The 17244-nt window shown below is 49.2% G+C and overlaps 9 protein-coding genes across 9 annotated transcripts; 5 read left to right on the top strand and 4 right to left on the bottom strand.

The window, feature by feature from the left end:
- Positions 1-669: 669 nt before the first annotated feature.
- Positions 670-2973, bottom strand: FTJAE_10784 (uncharacterized protein; the record flags this gene model as incomplete). Its single annotated transcript, XM_037343660.1, has 1 exon — positions 670-2973. The coding sequence occupies one exon, from the start codon at positions 2971-2973 to the stop codon at positions 670-672; it is 2304 nt and encodes a 767-aa protein (XP_037202187.1).
- Positions 2974-4994: 2021 nt separating this feature from the next.
- On the top strand, positions 4995-6938 carry FTJAE_10783 (uncharacterized protein; the record flags this gene model as incomplete). Its single annotated transcript, XM_037343659.1, has 2 exons — positions 4995-5731; positions 6257-6938. The coding sequence occupies 2 exons, from the start codon at positions 4995-4997 to the stop codon at positions 6936-6938; spliced, it is 1419 nt and encodes a 472-aa protein (XP_037202186.1).
- A 586-nt stretch (positions 6939-7524) lies between these two features.
- FTJAE_10782 (uncharacterized protein) lies at positions 7525-8410 on the bottom strand (the record flags this gene model as incomplete). The annotated part of the gene is made up of 2 exons (XM_037343658.1): positions 7525-7535; positions 7591-8410. 2 exons carry the CDS (start codon positions 8408-8410, stop codon positions 7525-7527), a joined length of 831 nt encoding a protein of 276 aa, XP_037202185.1.
- A 344-nt stretch (positions 8411-8754) lies between these two features.
- On the top strand, positions 8755-9449 carry FTJAE_10781 (uncharacterized protein; the record flags this gene model as incomplete). Its single annotated transcript, XM_037343657.1, has 2 exons — positions 8755-9124; positions 9178-9449. The coding sequence occupies 2 exons, from the start codon at positions 8755-8757 to the stop codon at positions 9447-9449; spliced, it is 642 nt and encodes a 213-aa protein (XP_037202184.1).
- A 447-nt stretch (positions 9450-9896) lies between these two features.
- Positions 9897-10724, bottom strand: FTJAE_10780 (uncharacterized protein; the record flags this gene model as incomplete). Its single annotated transcript, XM_037343656.1, has 1 exon — positions 9897-10724. One exon carries the CDS (start codon positions 10722-10724, stop codon positions 9897-9899), a length of 828 nt encoding a protein of 275 aa, XP_037202183.1.
- A 1821-nt stretch (positions 10725-12545) lies between these two features.
- FTJAE_10779 (uncharacterized protein) lies at positions 12546-13423 on the bottom strand (the record flags this gene model as incomplete). The annotated part of the gene is made up of 2 exons (XM_037343654.1): positions 12546-13301; positions 13355-13423. The coding sequence occupies 2 exons, from the start codon at positions 13421-13423 to the stop codon at positions 12546-12548; spliced, it is 825 nt and encodes a 274-aa protein (XP_037202182.1).
- A 339-nt stretch (positions 13424-13762) lies between these two features.
- On the top strand, positions 13763-14386 carry FTJAE_10778 (uncharacterized protein; the record flags this gene model as incomplete). Its single annotated transcript, XM_037343653.1, has 2 exons — positions 13763-13816; positions 13865-14386. The coding sequence occupies 2 exons, from the start codon at positions 13763-13765 to the stop codon at positions 14384-14386; spliced, it is 576 nt and encodes a 191-aa protein (XP_037202181.1).
- A 1125-nt stretch (positions 14387-15511) lies between these two features.
- On the top strand, positions 15512-16003 carry FTJAE_10777 (uncharacterized protein; the record flags this gene model as incomplete). Its single annotated transcript, XM_037343652.1, has 1 exon — positions 15512-16003. The coding sequence occupies one exon, from the start codon at positions 15512-15514 to the stop codon at positions 16001-16003; it is 492 nt and encodes a 163-aa protein (XP_037202180.1).
- Positions 16004-16494: 491 nt separating this feature from the next.
- FTJAE_10776 (uncharacterized protein) lies at positions 16495-17082 on the top strand (the record flags this gene model as incomplete). Its single annotated transcript, XM_037343651.1, has 2 exons — positions 16495-16539; positions 16594-17082. The coding sequence occupies 2 exons, from the start codon at positions 16495-16497 to the stop codon at positions 17080-17082; spliced, it is 534 nt and encodes a 177-aa protein (XP_037202179.1).
- Between the last annotated feature and the right edge of the window lie 162 nt (positions 17083-17244).

Raw genomic sequence — 17244 nt, 5'->3', positions numbered from 1 at the left:
TGTTGTTTACTTTCTGGAGCCGAGACCGCATCGCATGGTGAGAATACTATCAGGTCACGTGACCACCCTCAGAGCAGACAGACATTGCTGAGCCTCGACTGGCCATCAAGCAACTTAAAGAATTGAACATGATCTCAATCTGTCGCTCACAGTATTCGAGAGACTTCTATACCTTTTTGACAAATGCTTTATGTCATTTACTTCGACTTCCACAAGAGTCCAGCGACATCCTCGTCCATGGCGTCCTCGGGCAAATGTCACTCAGACTGGTCTCATTATCCTCGTTCCCAACCCAAATAATCTCAATCCCTAAGAAGTCATCATTAACAACGGCAAGCTGTCGATGTAGTGGTTGCGCTTGGCTTGACACGAAGCTTTGTTGGATTTATCTACATCACATTCACCGATTCTACTTCACCTTTGAATACAAACATTTTACCTTCACTCATTTTGGAATCTATCAAAACCCAGACTACGCAAACTTCTAACTACCCAAGGCCTATACAATACTGGCATTACATGAGCTATCCAAATAAACGACAACCATAAACATTCAACCAGACTCAAACTCAGACCCGCCGTCCCGTTTCCAAAGGCCTTACAATCATTCCTTACATCCTGTACACCCACGAAGAACAATATACTTACACACGCCAGTAAAGAGTACACTCATTTCTGAACTTCATCGGGATTCCGGTGAGACTTGTAAACCCGACGTGAAGGGCCAGTGGCCCCTTGCGTCTTGAAAGCTTCCGTCCCCCCCTGCACCTCATTGTTCCAGTCTGCCCAGAGCCTAGCGGGGATCCAGTTCCAGTCGGAGATCTCAGTTCTAGTCCTCTGCGAGACTCGAGATGCTGTGGTATAGAATCCAAGGAAACGCGAGTCATTCTCCTTCTCAGCGATGTATGCCCAATCGACCAGATTCAGAACATCGGCCGTGCAATCGAGCCGTTCTCCAGATGCAAAGTCTTTTATGTGCAAAACGTCGCCGCGTCTCATCGTAACTATTCCGATCTGGTTTGAGTACACCTTTATGAAGTCCCGACACAGCTGGTCGTAATCATCTTCCGAGATCACAAAGTCTCTGAGGAAGAAGCCATCGACAGACGGCATTGCAGCACCTTCACTGGCTGCCAAAGCGGATATGTTCTGCCTGTAGCTCATCCACGTTGACCTCGCGAACGTAGAGGCTGTGATGCGGCCATCAATGATCTGTGAAGCAGTGCTATCGGGACAAAATCCTGAAGCGTGCTTCGACCATAGAGCCTCCATCAAGCCCAGCTTGGACCACAGCGTGCCGTACCGAGCAATGGCGGCGGTACTGCTGAAGCCAATAAGGCTGTCAACCTCCCGGCTGACATCTTCGTCATTGTTTCGCCAGTCGACTTGGATGAGTTGCTTCATACCGACCCAGAGAGCCGCAAGCAGGTGCATCTTGAGCTGACTGAGCTTTGGCGTAGATTCAAGTGCCGTGGCATATGCGGCCTTACCAATGTAGTTTGTAACCCGGTTAAGGCCGTGGAAGAACCTCTCACGGTTGGCAGGGATGGCTGTACCAAATGTATAATTGAGCCCGATGAGGCCTTGGAGCTGCAAGCGTTGCTGGGTTCGATCGAGAGCAGAGTTGATATGATAATAATCAATGCTATCCCCATCGGTTGTGGCAGAAGGAACTGTGTTAGGAGGGAGAGCAATGTCGTTAGCCATCGCGTTCTCGACATTCAAGATATGGCTAAGAATGTCAAGCGTTTCATCAGGCCAGTTTCCTAGATCCGTCCATGCCGCGACAAATCCTTCGATCTGCTCACAGGCAAACTTCATGCGACGAGGAAAGTCGACCTCGGGAGACGTAGTGTAATCATAGGGTGCATAGAACCGCACAAGCCTGTCCTCGAGGTAGAACCATGACGCCGCGGATATCTGGGCTTTGCGCTCTCGCTTCGACAGCACCAGTGTGGCTTCAACTTCGTGACCAGTCTGCCGATCCAAGATACGTCGTTTCCGTACAAGACTCCCTACTATGTGTACATTTCCAGAAAACTCAAGTTTGAAGTCGGTCTCAAAGGTCTCGGGAAAGGAAATCAGCATATCTTCGTTACTGAACTGGATGATGCCTAGAATCCCATTGTGGATCACTTGGATCTGTCTGAAGTTTTCGATGAACGGGTCTCCGCGCCATTCATCAGGCATAATATCCGCACCGCAGAACGTGATGATGGTATTCTTCTGATTTCTGCCATGTCGCTCGATCCACTCCCTGATGTTACGCAGTGCTTTCTTCATGTTCCGCGAATCAACATGCCGGGGGGCGTAGTTGTCTTCAATTTCGGTTATTGCAAAGAACCGGACGGAGTCAAATCGCTGGAACAGTTTCAAGATGAATGGGTGGATGGGCTCAGGCGACATGGTGACCAGCCTCGTAGTGATGGCTGGGTTCTGCTGGTTGAATGTTTTGGTGAAGATGGTCGCAGCGTTCAGTGCCAGGACAAATTCCGCACTGAAATCAGGGTCCACGTCCATCAGGAACGCTGTGTACCGAAGGCAAAAGAGCTGGGAAGCTTGGTTCCAGAAATTCTGGTCTCGAAAGCTCTTGAGAAGAGTGAAAAGCTCGCTGTACGTATAGACTACCACATCCGATCTGACCGGTTGTCCAGTACTTAAAGCTTCCCGTACGGTTGTGCCAACTTTAGGCATCAGACTCTTGTCCATCATTGCCTTTTTGCTTTCCGCGACGACAACAACGAGCTTGCAGGCATCTTCAAGTCTCCACCTAAACAACTCGGCCGGGATCTCAATGATGTCTCCCTCAGCTGCCCTGAACTGGACGTGGGCGAAGATGCTCTCACTTGTAGGTTCTTCGAGGAAATCATTAAGATCGCGGGCGACAGGGTACAAGTCCCAGTCCATTTTGTTTGCTGGTGGGGATGAGTACTGATATTGCTGTCTAGTTGGCCCCAGACTTTGGGGGAGCATGGCTGGGTATTATACATCTTTCGAAAGCTAGTACTAGTAGAACAAAGAAACTTCAGCAATTTGCAGACCAGAATTACCAAGGCAGAGCCTCACCAATCCGCCAGATCGTCTCTCTTTGCGATTTAGTATAGTGTTGACGTGAGATGCTGCAAGTGGCGATGGGACGCCTCCAGAACACTCATCGTTCATGATATCATGAGTATGAATCTAAACCTTTTGAACAGTTCAGGAAGTCGATTTCAAAAGCATATCCAGAAATAAGAGAAACAAATTAGTAGCCATAAGAACACCAGTAGATGGCTCTTGAAGTTGGCGCCAATGTTGTGGTGACAGCTTTGGGAATGATTGCAGTACTAGACTATTGTTAGTCTCTTCCCTTGTCAATGAACTGATGTGTACTAACTACTTTTATTTGGGTCTTGCCATCTCCGTCGCCATCAGGGTCATTCAAATTGATCATTCTTTGTCTAGACGTTGGTGGGTGGGAGCAGGGATCACTTGTTGGTTGGGAACAAAGGACTTGGTCTCATGAATGATCACTCCCTGTCCATCCGTGACAATAATCTTGTATCATCAAAGAAAACTGGCTTATGTGTTTTCCAGGATGCCCATCTCGGCGATCTCGTGCTTATTGTCAAAAGCATGCTAGGCCTTGGTCGACATTGTTGCAAATCGTACGAGAATTCCCGTCGCTCTTCTGAAGTAGGCCCAGCATAAACAAAGCCCTTGTAGTTGCCGGCAGGAGACTTTGGGCAGCATATATCACGGCGCAGTATTGATACCATAGACTTGTCTCTGCCGTGGACATTCAATGTCCAGTTGTATGAGTCTACTGAGTCTGCTGAGTCTGCCGAGGGCTGCGTTATGCCAGAACCCTTCATACCCAATTGCCAAAAATGACAGTTGCGATGCGCGTCGGTCAAAAGGAGCCATAATTCCTTATCTGGGTCCTTGAATGGTGCCTGAAGTGTGGTTAGACCTTGTCGTCGACTCTGCTCTGACTGGTTCGTTCATTGGAGTTTGTTGCAGCTCTTGAAATGTATATCGATGGAATGACTCTGTGATGAATTCAGGGACGCATCAGTGATTCTGGGTAGACTCAGCCATATCAGTATGGGGAGAGGGCGTCGGCTGGTGGTACATCGTCCATATAAAGCCAGGTCCCGATATACGAGGTAACAGCACCTGAGAGCCTAGGTAGGTACTGAGCAGCGAGGCGATAGACCCATCGGCGTTTTGATAGTATTCCAGAAGTGAGGGAACGGAGAAGAAAGTTCCATTCTGTTCTTTCTGGCGTTTCAAATTCACAGAAGTGATTTCTGGCTATGATACTCGTCTGCGGAGATTGAGTGCGCGGCCTACATGGTCATTGAGTTGTTTCTGGAGGAGACAACAGTCAATCAGGCCAAAGACCAAACAGGCAACGTCAGAGATCAGCATGCCAAACGTGTAAAAACATGAAATGGCAATATAATGATCTCACATACTCATCATGTTTGCCAATCGTCATTGCGTGTTGATGCTGAGCAACAAGCATCCGCCATCAGCCTTTTTTTCTTTGTTCCGTAAGTTCCATGCCAAGAGTTCAACATCCATTTGCTTTGTTGAGCCCAAAGAGGTTAATTATTCGGTCTCCAATCAAGCACTTTCGCCATCTTGATGAACAAACCGCTGTGGAAACGATTGCAGCGTGGACTATCCCCATTCATCAGTGCCCTTCCAAGTTGACACTAAGGTATCGTTGAAGGCCAAGACGGGTTACCAGGGTCCTCAGTAACACTTTGGCTGGTAACAGCCGCTAACTTGGGTTATGAAGGAGCTCATTTGTGAAATTGGGCTGCGATGCATTCATACCGCAGCACGGCCCCTACCTAGCCTTAGGCCAAAGCCTGGTGAAGCCGCCTCACGGGTGGGCCTCTCTCTTCGATTTCCTTTCACAACCTCACCACCAACATCCGCCTCGAATCCCACAACAGCACGCACGGACTGATCAAATACAATCACTACGAACAAGGAAAAGAATGGACGAAAGTCATCCGCCGCCAGGCGAAAGCTCACTGGGCGTGGGGCTACCTGTAACTCCCCAGAGCCAGCACACTCAGGCGGAGGTTGGAGACGGGAGCCAGCTTCTTCCCATCGACCTTGTGAATGACAGCGCGTCTACTCCTTCTCAAGCACAAGTCCCTCCCATACGTAGAGGGAGAGGCAGACCTCGAGGATCCAAGAATAAAAAGACTCTCGCCGCGGAGAATGCTCCCCGTCTACCCCAGAGGCGATATCCATCGCCAGCGCTAGCACTGGGTGATGAAAGAGACAACCACCAAAGTTGGATGGGTGATGAGTATATTCCCAGCGATCATGGAGGCTCTCCATACCGAGCTATCGACAGACCACAGCTCGGCCATGGGAATGATTTGGCATCGCCCGACCCATATGAGAGTCAAGCTGTCGCGGACTTCATCAAGAGTTACCGAAACTCAGTCCATCTTGCCACGGAGAGAAACAGGCAATCCGCAACCATCAGCAGGGAAAGAATGAGGGAAGAAGAGCAATACGAGCTGGCAAAACTTATCGACTCTCACACCTGGAGCCAGGCTCAGGAAGATGAGCTGGACGCATCCTGGGAGAGTGGTTTAGTCAAGGCTGCAATACTTCGCTTGCCCGATCGCGGTACTTGCCTTTCCTCCGTCTTCGAGACCTCCTTTCATCTCTGCAACATGGATCCCCTCTCCCTACTATCGCTCTATCACAACTTCGAGTTTGACAATAGCGGTAGTGAAAGCTTTTTGCATGGTGGGCAAATGAAGCGAAGCCCCTTGTGGACCTCCCATTTCTGCGATAAGCTCAAGAGAATCATGGCACATCCTTTGTTCTAGGAGACAAATGGATACCGATTCCTCCCCATCATTGTCAGATGGACAGTCATCTGTCGGGCAGACGACGGCAAAGGGTTCTCTACGGAAGAGGCCAGTATCTTGAGCCACCTCGGCTGTGGCAACTTCTCAGTTTCTCCAGTACTAGAGTGCTTTCGCTTACATCAAGAACGATCAAAAACTGCTGGCTTCATTACGACACCTCACGCCAAGCTTCTGGCATTGATAGCGGATCAGGCTGGGCTGCGCGCAGTACCGAAAGCAGCTGATGTTATGCTGGTTCGTACTGGAGACCTAGATGTCGTAATCGGCGCCTTGGACCGTCTAAATGATTGTGGGCTGAGTATCTCTTGTGATGTCCATCATCTACAATATTGCGCGAGTCAGACCTCGAGAACTTACCCCTCAAGGCCGGAGGAGCTATTGGAGGAATACAAATGGGTTTGGATGAAGCTTGAGAGGAGCAAGCTCTGCAATGCTGCAGTAAACCTGCCTGCCGCCCACAGCGATATGTTGTATCGTCGGGATGATAGACTGGAAGTCCCAGCCTATAACGTCTTTCTGCCGAACAATTCAGTTTTGGGTGGCTTTCCTAGGAATCCTCAGCCAAGGGGACATTTCAAAGCAGAGGGCAGTCCTATCCGTCGGTCATTCAACCCCGACGCTGGTGACTTGACCCAGAACATAGCTCATCACAAGGATCAGCTCAATCCATTCCAGGCGTTTCTCACCCAGCCTGACAGAGCGCAGGGGAACCTCCAAAACCCCTTCGCTAAACAGCCCGATCCAAGTCCTGCACAAGATCCACAGATAGGTGGTTCTGAAGACGGGGAAATTACACCAATTAAGTTATCTGACGAAGAGATGATGGAGGAACAACTTGAACACGTCCCCGACGTTCCTGAGGCTGCAGGTGGTCATTCACGAAAGAGGGATCAAGTCCGATACCAGGATCGCCAGCGTAAGTTCAAGACCAAGAAGCAAAGACAGCGCCGTCGTGGGGGCTACGGACGATCTCGTTCATATGCACCGCAAGGACAGGGCGGAAAGAACTGGGCAGCTGGGGGTGGTTCTGGTTATGGAAGGGGATAAAAGCTGAGCCTGGTAGATGATTTGCTTCCGAAGACAGCGACAAGTTCCAGGGCCCAGAAAAGAAACCAGTATGAAAAGTCTGTTTCCGTCGGCAGTTTTACGTCTTGTAGAGTGCTTCCGTTGCCTGTGTCTTATGTGCCGACTTCTGTAACAGTCATGAAGCTAGTTCTTTGAACCTTTCTTGGACCATTGCCTTGTTGTCGATTATTCTTTTTCTTTTCTGGCTTAAGGATTACTCGAAGCAATTATGTTTGGGGATCCGTAGAATGTCAAATAATAATCACTTCGATGAAAGCAACCAACATATTCTGGTGACCTTTTATCATAATCCAGGTAGTTTTCTCTTTGACGGCACAAGTCGAGAAGTGATCAATATTGGTACAACAGCAGAATCTTCTTCCTAGCAAGAACTTATCCAGCCCCGGGTACTTCGCTATCCCATGATTGTTGACATCTTTCATTACAATGCATACCATTTCCCCTCGTATACTGCTTCATATTCTCGTTCATGGCCTTTGCTTTTTCCAACTCAACGTCTGTGAAGATACATGATGCTAGACATGATGAAGAGATGAGGACGCACTGTTTAGCGTCGGGCTATCAATCTTTAGTATGCAATAGAATCAGTGGCACAATGCAGAATCAGACTCACGGCGGAAGACCTCAATCTTGTCACCATTCAGGTTCATGGAGAAGCTTCTACCAAGACCAGAGCGACCAGCGAAAGAGTCCCAGCTGATGTTGTCGACGCGGCTGGCGTCGCCCTTTGCACCAATGCTGAACATGATGCCTCCAACTGGAGCACCGGGATTCATCGCCTTGACGTGGCGGTAGGCCTTGAGGAGTGCCTCCTCATCATTGACATTGAAAGAGATCGCCTTGGAGACGGAGGGTACTTTGCTGTAGACGTTGCACTGAGTGCCGCCTCCATAGCTGTTACTGACGACACGAAGGTCGGGGGCCTTCTTGCTGTTGCGAGTCACAGCCTGGAGGACCATGCTGTCAACTCGCTTCAGAGGCTGCTTCTGCCTCGGAAGCGGTTGGGTCTGTAGGGACCGGAACTCCTGGTCGGGCTTGATATCCTGAGCAGGTTTGAAGTCTTCCGCAGGCTGGGACTCTTGGGCTTGTGTGTTCTCAACCACGGTAGATTTCGGGAGTTCCCCAAAAAGGACCTCTCGAGAGAGCTTCTCAGTAGTCCTAGCACCGCATGGAGGAGGCGGGCAAGCGGGGGCCAGCGGCTGGCCGCGGGTCATCTCAGGAGGGGGGACGATCACATCATAAGGGTCCTCGGGAGACCCGAAAGATGGAGGGCCCCAGGCGCGTGGCTGCATACCGAAAGGCGGGTCGTCAAAGCGAGAGGATGCAGGACTTGGGTAATAGTTGCTTTGGCTAGTGAAGCCGGGAGAGATCCAAGTTCCGTAGGGGTTGGATCGGAAGTTGCCCTGACGAGGAGGAGGAGCAGACTTGGGCATCGCGATGGAAAGGCACCTTTTGTTGTGCAGATGAGGATTGAGGTGAATGGGGAAGAATTCAGAAGCACCGCGTTTGGTGGGGAACGGAAGTGAAGATGAAAGGTGGACGAAATTTGGTTGATGTGGGCGGCAAACGGCAAACGGCTCAGCAAACGGAAGGCACCAAATGCTCCTGCACCTGCTCGCTACCTAAGGGTACCTATCGTACCTAGTTTTCCAAACTCCACTGTCACTTGAAAGCAATGACAGATCGCTCAATAAAAGACATCTTCAACTCTTCAAAATGTCTTTCCTTTTATCCTCAACTCCGAACTTACTACTTGGTCCCAACCTCCAGCTCGACAATGTCCTCACCTACAAACTGTAGCTGGCCCGATTCCCTTTCCGACAAAGCCATAGCGTCCACAGAAGATCTCAACAAGCACAAGCTAGTCCCTCATCTCGACTATGAGCCTCCTATAGCAACTGTGAGGGCCAAAGCCTTCTCGGAGCCGTGGCCGGGCGATAACCCCACGAAATCTCGAAGAACAGAGTATGTCAATGCGTATCTCATTTGGGCACGGCCCGATGACCCAGCTTTGCAGAAATCAGTGCGAAGTCAAGCTCAGGCGAGAATTATGAGTGCTCTCCCGATGGTCCAAGCAAAAGATTGGACGGAGGCGGAGACTGATCACTTATATTATCTCATCGACGAAGAATATTGGCGTCTCTGGCGTGAGTCCCCCGACCACTCCTTGAACCTCCTACTGACCATTTTCCCCTTGTAGTTGAAGACGTTGATCCCAAGCCTTTGTGGCCTTGGACACACCCCGAGCCCGTGTTCTTTACTTTCAATGAAAGCTCCCGCTGCCTGATCCATCGTCCACTCCAAACGCCCCCGAGAGTCCGAGACAGTGAGCCATCAGAGCTGCCATATCGCTACGACTTGACCACCAAGACTAATAGCGACATTCACGATGCAGAGCCAAATGTCCCTGCGACAGGTCGCGGTCTTTCTCGAGCGCTGCAGTGGCTGGCCAGTTTTGGTCTGGGGTTGTGATGAAGTGGTTATATAATTCGATAGAGATTTTGGGGGTATGATCTCTTTTTGATGGCATCTGTTGTCATCATTGGTGTGTGTCATGTCCGCGTGGTCAGTCGCGACTGGGCTAGATTGGATACCTTGTGTCGTTTGAGTTGGATAGCTATTTCTGGACATGTTAGACAGCGATTGGCGGCAAGATTAGTTCTTCTCCCAAGTACTAGCACGTAACAAGTTTCTGATGATAGATAACCCTCATTCATTATTCCATTCACATGTGAGGTTTCGTGGCGGCTGGATTAACAACAACAGCTTCAAGTTCAACAAGTGAGGTCAATTAACTTCCGGCATAGTGGGGTTCAGGTCCGGTGTCTGTCGGTGTGGTAGATCCACAATTTCGGGACTCCGCCGCCTGCCTAGCTCCTCCCGGTAAGAAGTTGAAGTGTATCGCAACTCAACAGTAATTCAGAAACCATAAAGCACGGCAGGATTGTAGATCTGCAGCTTCCTATGAAACCCAACACTGACCGCCTTGACCAAGAAGTTGCATTTGTCGCTCCCGAGCTTGCATCCACCACTAGACCAGCGCTGCTCAACCCAGGCATCAGGTCCCTTCTCGCAAACCTCGTGAAAACAGTAGTAACAACCAGTCTTGCCTCGATCAATGAAACCGCGCAGGTTCCTCTCGACGTTGGCCTTCAAAAGAGCCTCTTGAAACTGAACCTCGACTTCAGAAGTGAGATGCGCATCACGGATCACGCGATCGCGCATAACATCTTCAACCAACTCCTTTCCAACCAATGCTTGGGCTGACGGTACAAGAGATGGGGCCTGGCCAGGGGCAGGGATCAGAGAGGGAGCAACAGCTGCATTGGCGTCGGAAGATGCGCTAGGTTTCCCAGACTTCTTCTTCTTCTCTGACTTTGTTGATTTGGAGGACGTTTTCTTTTTCTTCATCTGGAGTTTAACTTGACTGAGCTCTGTGACTGCCTTCCTTTTCTGGATCTTCAACTTCTCGATTGTCTCGGTTTGTTCAGTGATTTGCTGCTTAAGAGCCCGTATGGTACAGCCTGCGGATGTTGCAGCATCGACCTTGTCTTGTATTTCATTGATGATGTTCCCAGTGGCAAACGAAAGCTGGGCACGCATATTTGCGACTTCCTCTTGCAGGCCGTAGTTGCTGTCTTGGAGCTCACGGATGCGCTCAGTCGATTCCTTTTGCGTGTCAAGAAGTTGGAGACTGGTCCTCTGTGCACGCATAAGGTCTCGTCGAAGCTCTGCATTTTCGGCCATTACGGTTTCAACTTGACGATATTCCTGCTCCTATGCGGGACTTCGGTCGTTGGCGTAAGAGCGCGAGTGAGCTTCATCATTCCATTCGGGAGTATCATCGTGTTGGCCCCATTCTGTAAGTAATAATGAGCGACCAAGCAAGGTGAGTGCAAAGCAGGTTAACACTTACGGGGAGCTACGTTGCCGTTGCCGTAGCTGGAGTATTGCGATCCATCGTCTCTTCAGTCGCGATCCTCTTCTCTGTTGCGAAAGTACGAACACATGGTGAGGGTTGCAGAAAAGTCGCTTCGCGTGGTTGGGAAGTGGCATATGAGTGCCAACACAGGTGGAGGTTGCAAGTTGCAGGTAACTACGAGTTGGAGGTGGAGCTTGATGGCGAGGATGGAAGCTGCCTGTAGCTGCAAGTGTCTGCAAAAGACCTTCCTTCGAAAAGCCCAAAAGCAAGAGAACAGCTTTTGGCCCTCAACGCCATGCAAGTTGGACTTTAATTGCATCCATCTTACAATCAACCATTGGACGGTAACATCTCTTTCGTGACTCATCTATTTGAACCCCTTTTATCATCAGGCACATCATTTATAAACCACTACATACCAGAACCCTCGACCAGACCTAAGAAGGATCTCCTGCCCACGAACAGTCACCGCCATAACTCCAGACTCAACAATGCCTCGAACCCACAAACATCGGAACTCACGAAAACAAAGACGCCAACGTACCACTATGAGGAAAAAGCGTAATGATATGAGATAAGCCGTCTTGACCTTCTGCTGATTCACCACAGAAGCCTACTATTAGATAAAGAAGGACAAAGAAGAAACACTGTACGAAGGTCATATCAACTCCTTGGAACAAGTATCTAACTAAGTCCAAAGTGATACAAACGATGACTATCCCACCGATGACGATCCTACCGATGACGAAGATAGCATTTCTGTCAATGCAGATGAAGGTACCACAACACTGGAACCACCACCTCCAGAGAATGACTTCACTCAGCTAACCGGCCACTCTTTGGAACAGAGGCAATTAAAGAATAAACCCCACACAGAGAGAGACACTCTGAGTTGTCGGGGTTTGGCAGCAATTCGCCTGAGTCGAGTAAGCGACAAGTTCCGGGACGATATCAAAAACTCAGCTTTAGTCATCGGGAAAACAAGAACAGATCATGATTTCGAAGCTCAGGGTGCCCAAAAGGGGCAGATAAACAAATATTGTGAACGCTTGGTCTGGATCTATAGAGCAAGCAAAGAGATTTGAGCTCTGCAGCTGGGACTATGCAAATGCACTTTATCGGGCATGGAGAAACACAAATTTCGGGAGGGGTTGGAGAGGCTTTGGAGTATTCCTACAGCGATTTATCACACAGCGAATAGCCATTGAGCTTTGAATACAACATAAGAGTTTCAGGTCGGAAAGAGTGTCTCCGGCGAATCTTAGACTTTCTTGTGCTTTTGTTGTGACCTTGTTCAATCCCCTCAAGGATGAACAGAAGCCTTTGAGAAGATCCGTCACCAAAGAGACTCTTCCGGGACCAACCGCGATTGGTATTCCTAACATTCTAATAGTCGAATCTTCATTTCCTTCAGCAAAATCCCGACTATTGGAGATTTATAAGTGGGTACATTGTTCTCAACCTTTTGTACCAGGTCGATAGCTGAGACGGAACCTCATGGTGCAGAATACGAGAAGCACAAGTGAGATAAGATGGTAGGATTCTAGCCACTATTTTGTGATATCTCAAGTGACCTTGCTGTCTCCGATGCCCTAACCATTGTCGCACCCGAATGAATCCTTCGTCAAGCCACGGCGCTGAGCGGACTAGGCGATTTTGTTCGTGGAATTTTCGATGTCACTGAATGATGCGAAACTGAAGTTACCCTTATTGCTCAAGTGCTTCAAGATAAGAAACTCGCAATAGGGGCCATGGAGCGGGCAAGCGGAAAGGTTTTTGATCTCATCGGAGAGCTTGCCTTTCTCACAGACCTCTCGAAGACAATGCCATCCAGATTTAGTTCCGGAGTAAACAAAGTCTGCCAGATTTCGTCGTATCTTTTCGTGAGACAATGACGATTGTGATTCTTGTGCACGACTTAGGTCTTCGATGAAGGGTTTGAGTGCGCCGCAAAAGGTAATGGAGCAACGGATTGTCTGGTTGTTGTATTGTTTGCAAGATTGGACAAATTGCATTGCCGGATTTTCTTCTTCCTTTTTGTCGGTGTCTGAATCCGTGCGGCGTCGCTTTCGACTAAACTCCTCTTGCTTGAGAAGTACAGAGTCGCGAAGTTCTCGTGCTTTCTGATGAAGCTCGCTGCCGTGTCGTCTCACTTCCTGGATAATTCCTTGCAGTTTCCTCAAGTCCTGTGAGCTCATTGTCGCGCTGGCACCTGGAGTGGCTTCATTGCTAGCGGTTCCAGCCAGCTGACATCGAAGCGCGGTCATGTCTTCCCGCAGCTGGTTGTTCTCCTTCTTGAGCTCCGCATTCTGGGCAACAAAGAAGTCTTGCGTCGCTTTCTGCTCGGCTTTCAACCCGGTGATGGTATGTTCGGCCTCATGCAAGCGCTGGCGAAGAGACTCCTGTTCGAATATTAGTTAATAACCCGGGTTGACAGGGAGGTTCATAAACTGACAACTGAGTCACCGTTAGCATCCTGTCCGGAGCCTGCGATAGTGCAGGGAGTAGCTGGATGCGACGCCATCTTTCTTCTCAACTGGCGTTAGAGGGGGACGTTCCTGGATGTCGATGAAGGCTGAAATTTGGATGATGTGGAAGGAAAAATGTCAAGAAATTCTTGCGGCAGGAGCCGAGTGCTAATCGTGGTTCAGTGTCTGGCAGAGATGGAAGGTACCTAGTGGAAGTGGCAGTGACTGACAGTTCTCAAAGGCTTCTAGGTGCCTACAGATACAACCAGAATGGGCAAACACTTTAAAACCAACTATTTGTTTGCTCAGGTCGTAATAATCTCCCCTCAACTTTGTTTATGTTGTTCATTCCGCTATGTTCAACATCTTTTGTCATCCATCAAGACGCATACATGATGCCTGGTCAAGCGAACGACAAGAAGGTTTTAAAGAGCAATAGCTCTGGGACAGTATGTCAAAACGTCTTATCCATGCTACTGGAACTGACGAATAAGCAGGCGAATTTTGACGAGACCTCCTTTTCCGAACAGTCCAGACGCGACCTTCGAGAGTTGTTCACCATGATCGCGCGTCTACATGCCGAAAACACTGCTCTCCGCGCCACCGCTCATCTCGAATCTATCGCCGATAGACTCGAAGAACAAGTCGAAAGATTGGAGCCTCCCCAGCCCGAAGAAGGACGAGGCAATCCCCTTTCTCGCCGATTCCAGCGCCTCGCCTCGGCCGCCATCGACTTGCCGCTTGATATCAACGATGACGACCTTAGCATAAACGACCTGGCACTCTTATGCACTGTTCTAGAGGATGAAAAGCGACGAGCTGCACTGCTGAGTTTTGCTGGAGACTCAGTCACCTTTCCCGACCTGTCATTTTGTCTTCGGTCACTGGGCGAAGGAACACTGGTTGACTTTCTTGTGGACGAAGGGGGGCGAAGGCCTCATTGCTCTATCCATGGAGATGTAAAATGTACCTGGTTGACAAGGGAAGATGGGCTGATCAAAATGCGACGTGAGCCATGAGGATTTGGGTGCCTCATGCGATAGGGGCTAGGGATAGAAGGGGAAAAGGGGGTTTGAGTTGGCAAATATATCATCTTGGGTATGTGGAGCATCTATTCTATCTTGAGTTCAAGATGAATGTGATTTGAAGTTTTAAAGCATGTTATTCAGTTAGTGGTACAGTTCACTCACTTGTCGATGTGAATATGCTGCAGACCCCCTTAGGCATGGACAAGAACATGGTTCGGACCCTTTCCACAAGTATCCCGTCATTGCCTACACAAACCTCGGGGACTCTTCCTAACTTTATCTTTCCACAATGCCCCTTTCTAGTTGTTCTAATGGTCCGCTGGACCTGCTGGATGTGGCTTTCCACCTCCTAGCTCCTCCGTGGAGATCAGTATGGTGGTGGACATAGGCAAGTTCCTCCACCTCCGCGTCAAGCTCCTGGTAATACCACGAACCGCTCTTCGACTGCTTAGGTATTATGAGCCTCAGCCTCCCCCAACATCTGCGGGCCAATATACTGTACTTATTTACAGTCCTCTGAACGACTGCGGCACACAGATGGCCGTTCTCAGCAGTATGACTTACGCGCGAGTAGACTCGAGCTCAGATACTAACATAGAGCAGCCGGTGAATGATATATGAGATGTCCTCATCCGTGAAAGGCGCTTGGAAATGTTATCAGCATGACCACATGATAGACAGATCAAGGAGACATGATCTGTTGGACGCCCACCACGAATGGTCTAGTCAAACATGGCAAATGGTTGCAGACAATCTTTTCGCCATGACTCCTTTCACAAATATTCTTCTCTGTCTCCAGCTGCGAGATCGTGTGAATGGTCGGTTGAAAAGAGTGCTGTGAGTCTCTCAATGTGTCTCTATGCGGGCTTCCGCTCTCAAAGACCTTAGCATTGCAGTGCATGAAAGGCCAATGCTTTCAAACAAGTTGTCGTACATGAAAGGGGACGCATGGGTGAATTCATTCAGCAGGTATTGAATAAAATCCTCCATGTATAAATACCGATCCTATCTTCTTACAGAATCTGTGCCACTCACTCCCATAATCACATGCCACTAACCTACATACTATGCGCTCACTGCAGACACTTATCATTTCCCAATCTACTACACATCAAAATGGCCAAGCGCCGCTTGTCTAGCGACTCTGAGGACGATGCGCCCCGGAAGTTCCGCAAGGTCAGCTTTCAACAACAAATCGAGGACTCTGGCAACCTCAACGGGACTATTTCTAGTCTGCTGAGATGTAGTCTCACACAACCACTAAAAGAGGTCGAGCCCGAAGCGCAGTTATTGACACCAGAGAGAGACGTGAGGTCCAGCAACGACGAGCCGACCAACCTTGACGAGCATTCCAACTCTGTAGGAGCCGGTACAGACAACAGCGCAGAGGAACCCAGCGATGATTTTGATATTGAGGAAAGCTTGAAAAGCCCACGTCCACAGACTTTACGAGAAATGTCCGATTACATTAATGAACTCAAGAAACGTCTCAAGTCGAAAACCCGTGTGATGAAGTATTGGAGAGAGTCGACCATGCTTCTTTTAGAGGAGGTAGAAGTCTTGGAGGCCGAATTGGAGGAAGTCAACAAGAAACCTACCCGAGCCTGAAGGCAAGACTCTTGGAAATTGGTTGGAGTTCTTTCTAACTGGAAGGAGAATCACTTGAGGAAAGCAAGGACAAGGACGGGGATAATGTGGACCTTGGTCAAGGAGTTGGGAATTTTGCTAAGGACGGGATGGGAGCTTTGTGGTGTTTACGGTTTCGCATTATGGGCGGTATGAGGGAATTTCTTATGTATAGTATATTAGGAAACTGGCACTTTCATTTCGTTGAGAAAAGATTGCTTGAGGTCTACAGGGAAGGGGTGATGATGAGACAAGTGACCCATCGGGCATCACCCATTCGCACCTCCTCCCTTCCGCGCGTGAGTCTTTATCCATCGTATCTCGTTTGTGATCTCAGCACTTCCATTCTACATTCTACATTCTCCGTTCTTCAGACTTCAAGCTTCAGACTTCAGACTTCGCTCTTCACAACTCATCGACATCAATACATCAACAGCACATTCTTCTCCATCATCATCAGAATCACCATCATCATGCCATCCGATTCAGAGATGTTAGCTTCTTGGGTGACGGTCGACGTGAGTTTGGAAGATGCCCTCCTGGGAACTTAGTAGCAAACTAACTATTTCCAGCATTTGGACTTTCGCCGCTTTTTGGCAATGTCTAGGGAAAACGTGGGCGAGCCCCCCGAGGACGCTGAAAGTGCGGCAACCGAAACGGAGGGAAACCAAGAACCACAGGAGCCCGAGCCTGAGAAACAACACGTTGAGCCTTCCGAAGAGACACAAGCCCAGAGCTTCCTCAATGATCCTGGCAAGATCAAAGCGTGTGCGGTCTCCCTTCTGTGTGGATGCAATACCCCAGGTGCAAAGCCGAGGCCGTCGCCTTATTACCTTATTCGTTTTTCCCCGGCCCTGAATTGTTCTGGTGTGGACTTGTTCACCCCAGTCTTTGACCGGCCTGACGCAGCCTCTGTTGAAAAACACTGGGACACTGATCCTCGAAAACAAAATGTATTGCGGTTTTTTATCGAGAACCCATATTTCAGCTCTAAGTACTTCTACTGCTATCGGGCTATTGTTGAAGGGGTTACTGGTGATAGGGCTGCCCACAATTGGTAGAGTGCTGATGGGCAGTTGCGATGCTTTACCCACCCGACTCATCCCTGCTCTTGCTGTTGGTTCACCAAGAAGTTTACGTCCTTACCCACAGAGGATTTTGACAATGGAATCGTACTAGAATCAGAATTCTGCATGAGTTGCGGTGATCATTTGATATACGAA

Source organism: Fusarium tjaetaba, assembly GCF_013396195.1.
Source record: "Fusarium tjaetaba strain NRRL 66243 chromosome Unknown NRRL66243_c0000254, whole genome shotgun sequence".
In the NCBI taxonomy this organism is placed as follows: domain Eukaryota; kingdom Fungi; phylum Ascomycota; class Sordariomycetes; order Hypocreales; family Nectriaceae; genus Fusarium; species Fusarium tjaetaba.
This window is presented reverse-complemented; position numbering and strand designations above follow the sequence as displayed.